Source organism: Mobula hypostoma, chromosome 11, assembly GCF_963921235.1.
Source record: "Mobula hypostoma chromosome 11, sMobHyp1.1, whole genome shotgun sequence".
In the NCBI taxonomy this organism is placed as follows: Eukaryota; Metazoa; Chordata; class Chondrichthyes; order Myliobatiformes; family Myliobatidae; genus Mobula; species Mobula hypostoma.
Genome location: NC_086107.1, coordinates 61,997,128 through 62,009,379, shown reverse-complemented (window position 1 = coordinate 62,009,379; position 12,252 = coordinate 61,997,128). Strand labels below are relative to the sequence as shown.

Sequence of the window (12,252 nt, the reverse complement as noted above, 5' to 3'; positions counted from 1 at the left end):
TTATTGGCGGATGGTGGGGGAGTTGCTTGGTTTCAGTCGTAGCAAGGACTAGGCCTTAAGCTGTCAGTTTACAGCTGCTCAGGAGAGCCGGTGGCATTGGAGTCAGTGCACTCCATGGGAGTGCTGAAGGAGATATGGCGTGGCATCCATGCTGGAGTCAGTGCTGCCCCCTGGTGTTCACTCAGCAAAAGACAACCTTTATTGTGTTTGACAGCATATTTCTACAACTTCCGTGGACTCAGGGATCTGGACTATATTTTTTTGTGTGACTGTATTTTACCACTACCTTATATGAGCCTTGTGTATGACTGCTGCTACTGTCCTTTGCACCCTAGCCCTGGAGTAACGCTGTTTTGCTTGGCTTTGTTCGTGGGTATTCATGTATGTTTGAATGACAATTAAATTTGAATGTGAACTTGGGACTTGAAAGAATAATAAATCACAATTCATCTGCAATTCATTTTAAACTGTCCGTTTTCATCTTTAGATTCAGAAGTCCTTACATTTTGAAAGTAAAATGGAAGCTTGGCTAGAGACTCTAATAAAGGCAGATGACAATCTATAGAGACATTATCTAAGGAGGAATACTCCAGCTTTAACTTGACAATACACTTTGAGAGTAGAGGAGAAACAGATTCAGAAATTGTTTGCCTGGAGCAGTGAACAGATCAGCTTGTGGATCTAACAATTTAATTTATAAAATAAATTTGTGAAGCATTTTTTCATTGTCTTATTGCTCTCTGAACCAGAAAATCAGCTTCAACATCAAGAGAAAAATTAAACTAGTCATTCCAGAAACCTTAAAAAAAGACACTAATGGAATTAAACTTTGACTGCAAACTGCTGTATCAACATCAATTGGTTTTACTGCTGCGTAAGCTTGGTTAGAACATGCATGTGTTCTTAACGCATGCTTGTCAATTGGGATTGAATACAATGTCATAGACATGATGTCATCAGCTTTCATTACTGGTAAATTGCATCCAACTGTTAAAAATTAAATGTCTTTTAAGCATATTCTTTGAAGATTCTTTGAAGGCAATATAGATGAGCATGAGCATGCTTCGATTTCCCTCTGAAGCAAGGATTGCAGATTCCCTGATGAGGAATGTCAGCTTTTTAAGTCAAGAATTCTTTTGTTCACAAATAAATTGACTGATCGCATGCCAACTGCATTTGTCTCCAAAAAGAAGCTTTAAGTTCCATTCAGTTAAAGATATTTAACACTTCAGATTGTGTGTGTGTGTTTTCTGTTTGTGTGTGTGTGTGTGTGTGTGTGTGTGTGTGTGTGTGTGTGTATACGTGCGTGTGTGTTCATGTGTGCCCTTGCACGTGCATGTGTACATCTCATTAACTAGACTTCCCTCCAATACTAAGTTATAACCATCAACATTCCCCTCCTTAACAACCAATATTCACCATGCTACTTATAACATTCCACCACAAAAGTCTCCAGACATGGAAAATATCACTAAACATATTTGTTGGTTAAAGGTTGCCTTCAACCGGCTTCTGACTTACAGTTTATTTTACCAGTTAAAAGGTTGCATTCAAATTGCTTCTGAGTCAATTTATTTTTGCTTTTAAATACACAGGCTTAAAGTTATAAATACTGTCTAATCCCCTTTGAAAAGATCACTTTACTCCAATCATTTCTTCCCATATTTTGCTTCTTTTTTGAGAAGAGGCAAGTCACTGTGATTTCCCATTGATTCATTCCTCTGGGCGGGAGCTCAGTGGATTCAGACGGACATCAAAGGCATTTCAGTTGAGAGAAACAGGGCTGTTTCTTTGCATGTTTCCTTTCCCACGCGGTGCAGTGTCTTACTGCCATCTAGTTCTCCGCCTCAAACCTGAGTATGGAAATTTAGTGGTTCCGTTAATAGACTAGTTACTCAGTAGGGGCTGTGTCTCCTGTCGTGGAGCATTCATGTTCAGGGCCAGCAGCTGTTGTAGGAATAACTTCAAGGGTATCCTTGAGCAGGTGACGGGGGGAAACTGAGGGCTGAGAAGAAGAGAACTGGTAAATCCAAATACAAGTGAACTGATGATGGAATATCCAAGATAAGGTGAACTTTGATTCCACAAGTTGCTCATGAAAACTCCCTGAATTTGAAATGGCAATCAACAGTAAAATGGTAACACTGGGATTTCTCTCTTAACCAATGGTAATATGATGTATTTAACTGGCCATAATAGATGTAAATCTTTCCATTTGTAGCTCGTATGCAGTCCACACTGATGTCCACACATGAACCGATGTCCTATTTGAAGAGCCATCAGGCTGTCTTGTTGATATTAGTTTTAATTGTTCATATCTTGTTGGACATTAAATCACCTGGGAACCTCAAGGCAGATTGAACCACTACAGCAACTCCACTGTGTATTGTTTTGGTCCATTATGAATGCTTTTAGTCCCCTTATTTAAAGATGGGTGGACTACCAGTTGAGGCTGTGCAGAAGAGATTCATTTGGTTGATTCCTGATACAAAAGGTTTGTCCAAACACAAACAAACTAAATGAATAACATTAGACCCCAAATTCTATGGAGCTTAGTACAATCTTATTGAACCTTACAAGATCCTAAGGTGGTATGACAAGGTAGATGTTGAGATATCTCCATAATGGGAAAATTGTCCATCAAAGGGTACAGTTACAAGATAAAAACCGTGGCACTGGCTTAAAGTTATAAATATTGTCTATTCCACTTTGAAAAGATCAATCATTTTCTTCTCATCATTTGCTTCTTCTTTAAACTTCCTCTCAAAAGAGAGTAGTGGATCCTTAGAATTGTTACCCCAGAGGCGCATGGAGGCTAGAGCACTGAGATTTAAAATTGTTGCGGATACATTTTTGAAAGGTTGAGGAATTAAGGGCAATGTGGAACTGGCACAGAAGATACCTGGGACAGGTCAGACACAATCATACTAAATGGAATGGCAATCATTCCCTTGTTTGCATTTACACTGTACCTGTTAATATGATAAAGAACGTCACAGGGGCTCAACCAAACTCCAAACTGATGTTGTTTTTTCCCAGCTTTATTTTAGGGTGGATATTAAAATGCTTGGTTAAAGGCTTTCAGGAGCTTCTTACAGAAGACCAAGAAATAGGCCAAGAGATTTTGGGAGGAGTTTCCAAGTCTTGAGCCTTGGCACCTAAAGGTGGAACTGCCAAATATGGAACAATGACACAGGAAGATGAGCAGAAATCAGAAATGAAGGAATATCATACCTTGAAGAGTTATTTGGGTGGAGAAGATTATATAGATAAAAGGGAAAGGCCATGGAAAGGGGAAACAAGGGTGAGTATTAGAATATTTCATATCAAAGCATAACTTAACCATGAGCCAGTTCATGTCAGTAGTGACTGGCCAGTAAGCTGTTGCATTTTATTATGCAGGTGGCAGAGCTCATTACAATTGTGAAGTTTAAAAATACCAATGCCAAAGAGGACTTTAGTATGAATCTAAATCAGTAGAGAACTTGAGCGAGATTCTGGAAACAAACATAGGTGGTCTTTATGATGGCATGGTTGTGAAGTCTTAGAGTCAACCTAGTTGAAATGTGACACCAAAGTTTAGAAACTTTGGTTCAAATTCAGAAAGTTGCCCAGGAGAGTGATAAGAGTTGGTGATTAGCAAATGCAGTTTGTGACAGGGACCAAAGTTAATTGTATCAGTCTCCCTGATGGTTAATTGAAAATTTCCACTCATCTGGCACCCATCTATCTTTGTATTTTTTTCGATGTGAACTTTCTGGCCAAGGGCAGAGTTTATTTCACATTCTAGATTAGCCTTGAGGTAGTAGTGGTGAGCCAACTTCTTGAACCACTGCACATTCTGGTGAAGTTACACCCACTGTCCTATAGGAAAGGTACTTCTAAGATTCAGGAACAGCGACGTGCTTATGAGTCAGGAGAGCGTGCAACTTTTAAGCCTACATGTCGGTTCTGTTCCCACATGGCTGCTGCAGTTTTTCTTTCCTAGTGTTGCATATTATATATCAGTCAAATATGTTAACAGCTTATAGATAGTGGGGGTATCAAGTGAAATGGCAATGGGCTGAAATCACATATCATCAAAGCCAATAAAAAAGTGATAAGTGATTTCAGATGCCGTTGGATGTGGTTACATATTGAAGCTGACTAACACACACTGGCCTAAGAGGAACCACAGGATCATAAAGGGCAATGTGCTTGGTGGAAGGAAGCTATGACCTCCTTTAAGATCAGAATTTTTTAAAGGATCTTTCATAGCAGTTTAGAACTTACTGCACAGAAGGAAACCAAGGGGTTATTGATCACTCTTTAGCACCATTTTAAACTCCAACAAATATATTTTCTATTTCAAATTTTAATTCCATTTCCTTTTAAATTAAGTTTTAGTCTCAACAACTATGGTATGTGTTGAAGTTTCCCAATTAGTCAGTTGAACAGCATGAGTTAACTGCTCACCCACGTTTTTCCCTTTACTTGTTCAGTCAATGGAAACAGTCTTTCACTGTTTAGCCACAGCAGGGTCATCAAATTTCATTTACTTCTCCCTCAGAGTCCTTCCCACTCACCATCTTTCTGTTGCCTCACTTGGATACGGGAAGAGTTAGCATTATCTTCACTCTAACATGTCTACTTTGTGATTTTCTATGCTGTGGCATTAATTTTCCACAGTGAGCTGGTAGAAATTATATCTTTATTTTAGGGTCGACTGGGAAACGTCAACTGACTGTCACCTCAGTAACCAAAGTGCTAAACCCAAATTTTAATGGCTACTCTAATGCTCCTTTAACAGTCTCAGTCAGATACTGAAATGATGACACAAGTATTCCCTACTTTTCAAATGAACAGCCATCAGAAATAATGGAGAATTACATTAACTGAATGACATCAGAAGCATCAGTCTCTTCAAGATAATTCTCTATTCACCATGCTTCCATGTTGAATGGCAGATTGTTCGATACTTTGTTTAAATGCTCTAATCACTCACCAATACAATGATAAGAGTACATGAGTCTTTTATTTGCCTCTTTGAACATTGCGCTGGGGCATTAATAAAATAATCCAATTCGTATGTGAAAGACCCAAACTAGGTTATGTGTCACTGGCAACATTCTGGCCATTTTCATACAAAGGGGAAATGTTTGGAAACTCAATACATCACCTAATCTTTTGCTCCTGGAATCAATTAATTGTCAAATGAATATGAAATTCAGAAAAGCTTCAGGGAGAAAGTTCAGTTAGAATCTAACTTTCTACATTAACTCACTGCAGACCTGATGACGCCTGAACCAACTACAACAGCTAACTTCCTAACTGTGTGACAATAAACGATTGCAGACAAAAACACCAGGAAAAAAGATACAAAGAGCCATGACTGTAAGTGAAAGAAAGAGAGAGGAAGAGAGAAAGAACCAAAGCTGACAACAAGGAAAAACCTAATCATTGTTGGCTACTTTCGAGAACATTGCAGCCCTAAAATTTATGCTTGGCTCTTTGAATGGAAAGTTCACATTCTATATTTCAATAGAAAGCTGTAAAACACATTTGTGGTTGATCTGTGGTCATGTTCTTGCCAAGAACAAGAGTGAAGGAGAAACAATGGTGTCCCACCAGATATAGCAACCCTGGCCAGATTTCCCCACACCATCGTGATACATAAACGATGCTTGAACCAGACCAGGGAGGATTATGTTTATGAGCAAAGGCTTGAAATATATACAAAAGTAAGAAGATTTTAAGTTTCATTCTTGCTGATGCCGGAACTTTTCACCTGCACTGACAGCTTTGACTTTGTGATTTATTGAATAGCTTAGGACCAGTGTGATGCTTCTGGATTTAATCCTAACAAACCACAAGCTATTCAACAAGAATTGCAATGGTTATTAATAATTAACAAACAAAGAAACAACATGTAACAATGGAATATCACATTGACTCAACCTAGATGCAGACTGCCAGGGAGTGATTTGAATCTGCCCATGGGACTGGAATCCGACCAGACCTTACTGGATATATTTTACAGTCCAATTGAAGTCAATGGAATGTGAAATGCAGGCAATCCAATCAGCCTGCTGCTGGGTGCATTACGTTTAGTGATCCTCAATATATCTCAGTCCATGAGGAGCTGTTGTACTACAGGAAGGTAAATTTTCTTGGGCTCCTGCCCATGTACATTAAATTGATTGGGCGCAGCCTGTGCAGATAATTTTGAACAGGGAAACACTTACATTCATCTGTAAAGGATTTTCAAAGACTTAAAAATTAACAGACTGAAAGATAGGCATAATTCCTTTGTGTTATGTAGCCCCACTCAATATTCTTTTTAGTTGTACCTTTTTTTTGTCCAGAGTTCCTTGGACGAAGTGTTCCTGGGTGTTCCCAGGAGGCATATCCAGGAAGATAAATCCTCAATTCTTTAATGAAACATTGCAAACTGATCTGTATACCTCAGTGAACAGACAATAACCACATGCATTTCAGAAAACACAATCACCACATTCTGAGTTGTTTCTGAAACAGTTGTTCATTTGACCCGTAGAAATGGTGAGAAGTTTCAATCAACCTATGACTTATTATGGCAAACATTCAGAAATAATATGGTAACTCAATCATGCAAGTCGTTCCTGGAGCTATAATACTTTAGAGTGAATATGATGCCATTTTTGTGACATCCAGGAATTTTAAGAAAAAGACTAACCACTTGCAGTAGAGTGTGCCAGCTGCCAAGAACTCCCCAAAATCTCAGCGACATCAGCTTAATTATTGTACTCAGTGACTTACTGCGAAACATGTGTGATGGGGGCCAGTGCTGGCTCTCCCTCGATGAGGTCAAGGTCATCTCCGTAGCTGTTTGTCCTCGACAATGTTCCACTGTTCACATCAAGCATCCCCAGCGATTTCTTCACTGTGAGGAATCAGATTTTAAAAATGTTGATCAACATTTGTTGTCATTTCCCACCACAATTTTCCCCCATTTTCCCTTCTCTCTTACCATCACTAGTATGAGCTGAGGCAGGTTTTTGGTTACAGGCATGACCTGCTCCAGTGCCTTTGCCAAGTGGCCATTATTCCTGCTCAAACCTTGATAGCAAGAGTTGGCAAGCTGTGTGCACCAAGTCAAATCCTGTACTACATCCAGATGTGCCACCCCCCAACATCAAAAGGCCTGCACTTTCCAGCAAGGGTCACCAGTGACTAGGAAAAGGAATAAGTGGTTGGCTTTCCCATTTCTCTTGGTTAGCAATGAACATCCTCCAACTCAGCAAATTGACCCAAAAATCCATTGCCTTCCCACTAAGCCAACCTTGCAGACATATTCATTCATATTCCAAAACACAAAGTAGAGACTTATACGGAGAAGAGATTTACCTTGGGTTTTGGAGCATTGAAGGATATATTATACTGGTTGTATTCAACACACTAGTTCACATTCATTATGCTTGAGACAGAAGATAAATTTCTCCCCTTTGCTTTGTATATAATCACGGACAATATGCTACTTTAACAGGTTTTAAAAAAAAATGAATAAAAAGCAATGCTTTCAGTCTTCAGTAGAAAACATAAAGATGCTTTTTACCTTCATTCAAATATTGTTGAAGGTAGAGGCCTTCCTCAGAGAGTGAATTTATCTTTGAGCTAAATTTGACATCCAACAATGAGGTAAGGTTTTCCCAGACTTACCATATGACAGGTCTGTGCAATAAAGTGGGAGATGAATTCTCTTTTGTAGCTATTAGCCAAGCGAAAAGTTGCCTAATGCATGAGCCAGAAGAGGGAATTCTATTGTATCCGTAATAACACTTCACAGCACATAAACATAATCATCCTCATGTTTAAGTCAAGGGGACTACAATCAATATGGGCATGTATGAGTCACCTTGACTGATTGAAAAGTATTTTATTCACCATGTATGGAATGGAGTCAAAGAATGACACAGGAAGCAAACAGGCCCTTCAGCCCATTGAGTCTGCAACAACAATCAAGCACCCATTTATGCTAATCCCATTTTGCTATAGAGACACATAGATACATAGAACAGTACAGGAACAGGCCCTTTGGCCCACAACGTTGTGCTAAAACTAGCTAAAAAGTAAATCAAAAACTCCCCAAAAATTAATCCCTTTTACCACCTTCTTCACACCCATGTGCCTACCTAGACATCTCTTAAAAGCCCGTAATGTGTTTTCCTCTACCACCATACCAGGTAGCGCATTCCAGTCATCTACCACTCTCTGAGTATAAAACTTACCCCTCACATATCCTTTGAACCTACCTCCTCTCACCTCCAATATATGGCCTCTGGTATTAGACATTTCCACCCTGGGGAAAAGATACTCCCTGTCTACTCTACCTATGCTTCTCATGATTTTATAAACATCTATCAGATCTCACCTCAGCCTCCACCGCTCCAGAGAAAACAGACCAAGTTCACCCAGCCTCTCATGATAGCATATACCTTCTAAGCCACCTTGTTATCAACCGTCTCCAGACTCTACCACTCACCTACACACGATGGACAATCTACAGTGGCCAATCAACTACTAGACCAGAAATCTCTGGGAGGAAGCAAGAACAGGCAAGCTCCTCACAGACACCACTGGAGATGGAGATTGAATCCAGATCACAGGAGCTCTGTACTGTCCTGTAGAGGATGGTACTCCAGAACCCATCTGAAAAGTGTGTGGGGGTCAAACTCCACTTCAGAGGTTCCAGTGTGTTCTATGGGGAAACCATTTTTGGGTGAGATATCATACTTGGGCTCTGTATATTCTTTCAAGTGGCTCTATATTGAGAAAGGACAGGGAGGTTAATCATTGTACTCTGGCTCAGCCCTCGACCCACACTTTTCATAAATAGATCTGCTCTTTGTTGAAATTTCCTGTTCCCAAATTGCATGTTTAGATTCGATATTGATGAATATCAGAACTGTTTTTGATCATGCTAAGAGGGGACTGAAGAAGCCAGTTTTCTTTTAAACATTTTTATTCTTATTTGGTGAACCAAAGTTTTTTTTTCAATCAGGCAAAGAGGTAGAAAAACTACAGCTTAAAAGGGACTGCTAACTACTTAGCTCAGAGAAACCAAAGAGAATTCCTGGTCCTAAATTCTGCTGCAAGAAGTTGGTGTTGATTTTCTCTTTGAACTGGTGGAAATGAATGATTATGCATCAGCCACCTGCTTACATCCCCACGGGCCATTTTCCGCCATGAAAAAAAGCGTAGTATGTGCAGGGAAGTCAAGCGGGGACAGGAGCATGTGAGGCCATGACGTTCTTGAAATCCTGTAGGCTCCTAGCTTAAATATAATGATGGGCTCTTGGCTGAGGCAATAGAGGTTGTAAATACCCACAGAGCTCTACTGAACAAAATTCAGTATCCTCTGGAGAGAGAGCCTCTCAAAGGAAATGGTTAATTTCATCACGCTAAATGAGCATGATTAGGTTGTGCTGAGATAAATGCAATTAGAGAAATTAAGATTTCTTTATAAAAGTATCTCCAGTGAAAAGGAGACTAGAAAAGTAATTCACTTCCTCCTATGGGACACTTCAATAGAAATAAAAATTGGAAGAAGTACAAAATAAGCAGCAAATATACTATCAATCATTTTACATTAGGGCATATTCAAAATCTACACCTTAGACTTGAGTACTTCTCCAGCACTTAATGCTTTCTATCATCTTAGCGATCAATGCCAAAAGGAAAACACAGGGAAGTCCTATTAGTCTGGTAAAGGCAGGTTGTGATAATGAGGGGAAACTGTTTCTAAATCCACACAAAGTGCAATCATTGCCTAAAACATAAGTTTCTAAGCAAGTATAACGCTCTCAACTATTCTTGACAGAGGGGAGTTTGCTCATATACTACCAGTTCTTCAAGACATCCAATACAATCCAAAAAATGAAGCCTCTGTGACATTGTACATGTATTCCAAATGATGCCTCCATGCCCTATTGCCCCTACCTGCTGGAAATATACTTGCAAAATTTCAGGGAGAGCTTTGGTGCAGCACAGCTCAACATATCTGGAGAAATAAAACTCTGAAATGCAAAACTATTCATATCTTGCTAGCACACAGAATATACACCTGACTGGGTCTTCCCATTGCACGTAATCAAAAACAGAGTGCACAATCTGACCCCAATGTAAGGTTAAGTGAGGCAACTAATTGCCTTTTTTATACCACCTTCATAAATTCCTTTCAACAAGGTCAAGGTCACTCTTATTGTGTGTAGCTTTCCAATTCCAGCTGCAATTTTATTAAAGGCATAAACTTGTTCAGTATGGTTAGCCACAGGATTCCGTCCCAACATTCTGATATCACTAAAACATGTGAGGAAGATCTTATTTCTGCAATTAAATAGATTGAGGATATAACAACCAATTGCTGGAATCTTTGTCTCACTCACATCTTTCCCATTAACAACAGCATCAGTGATATGAAAGAAATGTTCTAAATTACTCTTGAAGTTTTGTCTACTGGCAGATTTCAATCAGAATAAACGTGGTTCTATAATGCCTCACAACAGTAGACCCAATGCTATAAAGACAGTGAGGGAAGGCAGGGCTCAGAGAAGGACATTAGACAGAAGATCCACACAGCTAGATGAAAGATTCTGGTGAACGTAATGCCAATCACATCATATTTTCTCTTTCTCCCATTTTTCACCAGGCATTTAATCAGATTCTCCAAGAGGACCACTGCCTTGTCATGGTTTGGAGTCTTGCATACATCAATGACCTGGAGAGCTATGCTGGTTGGAGTCAGGCTTTATGCTTTGGCTGTTAGTGGAGTGACCCATGCCAAACAACTCTAAGTGTAGAGGACAGGGTAAAGTTGGTCCTCTGGTTCTCCAGGGTTGGGGTCTCAGCTGAGGGCTACCAATCCTGGCTGGTAAAACAAAATTGTTATGAAACCAGCAATGAAGAATCTTTCAGCATCTGAATGTGATGATATTCCTGAGTCTCCACTCAGGACTTGCATGACTAACACATAGTGAAAATCAGGAGGAAGCTACTGACAGGACGAATGAAGCCCTAAACACCGCCAGAGATACAGGACCTTCATTACTGACCTAAATGCCAATGGCATAACAGGCTGTAAGTAAGGAAGCACTCAATCAGATTAACAGTGCCCAGCTATCAACAAGGAACCCGGCAACAGAAAGATGCACCAAAGAACTGTAGGAAACATGGGATGCAAAGTGGGTGGGGCATGGGTGCAGAATCAAACTTAGCTGGGGGTTGTTGAAGTGAACTGAATTAGTTTGCAGGTTGGATTCAGCTAACTGGAGGCATGAAGAAACTATCCTGCTCCTCTGGCTCCACATGGCATGCTATCTGCAATCACCTGTTGCACCCATCTTCTTTTTACTACCAAGCTTCCCTTGCTCCAGGAAACATGATCAGACGTTAATGATTTCAATTTGCAGCCAAAGTATGAATGGAGCCTTATTTTAGTATTATAATCACAGACCTATCTTTCAATTGAATTCATTCACTTCTAAAAAGTTTAATTCTATCTGAAGCAGACCTGAATATTTAGATGTCTCAAAACAATAAATCGTTAAAATGATCAAAGGGTGTTGTGCTTTTTCCAATTTAAACCTTGTGCCCTCCTCGCCTCCTTCTACTCGTGGGGGTGGGTATGTCACACACCTTTACCCAGAATGTTAATGGGCACATTCCATATAGACATCTAAATGGCAGACTATGCTTAAATTCAATGTGATGCAAGACTTGGTAATAATCTACTACTCAAAGGTGATAAAATAATGGAATTACATGGAGAAAGATACGTCAAGAAGACACAAAGGAGAACGTATTTCAGAATTCAAAGGTGGTGAGAGGTGCAAGGTGTTTTACAGATACAGTGCTAAGTTAGCTTACATTTTATAATACCTTTCAGAAAAGTTCAAATGTCTTACAGTACTTCCAAAGTACGGGGACTGCTGGAAAATGCATATGAATAATACATTTAAAATAAGGCTAATAAAATGAAGGAACTACTTTGGAATTTGGAGATCACCCACCAAATAGAAGGAAATCACAAACTTTGAAGGAGGGTGTATGGGAGTGATGACTTCACATTTGGAATCGGTGTAGTTGCAATTAAATTTTATCATACATATTAATAACTGGGGAGAGAAAGTTTTAGATCCATATTTGCAGATGACAAGACAAATTGTACAGATGTCTAGAGAAGTAAATAAAAGTTGGTGAATGTACTACTTTCTTTGGAGCAAGAAGAGGAGACAG

At 39.5% G+C, this 12,252-nt stretch overlaps 1 protein-coding gene and 1 long non-coding RNA gene across 3 annotated transcripts in view; one reads left to right on the top strand and one right to left on the bottom strand.

The window, feature by feature from the left end:
- The window catches only part of LOC134353792 (uncharacterized), a 160,715-nt gene extending 149,175 nt beyond the window's left edge, over positions 1-11,540 (top strand). For both annotated transcript variants that reach the window (XR_010019681.1, XR_010019680.1), the window contains 2 exons: positions 3,040-3,304; positions 10,667-11,540. This is a non-coding gene — a long non-coding RNA (uncharacterized LOC134353792). The remainder of the gene's footprint in view (positions 1-3,039; positions 3,305-10,666) is intronic.
- The window catches only part of LOC134353791 (potassium voltage-gated channel subfamily KQT member 1), an 876,116-nt gene that overhangs the window by 563,429 nt on the left and 300,435 nt on the right, over positions 1-12,252 (bottom strand). Inside the window, exon 12 of the mRNA XM_063062179.1 lies at positions 6,778-6,901. Coding sequence (XP_062918249.1) covers positions 6,778-6,901 — 124 coding nt within the window. The remainder of the gene's footprint in view (positions 1-6,777; positions 6,902-12,252) is intronic.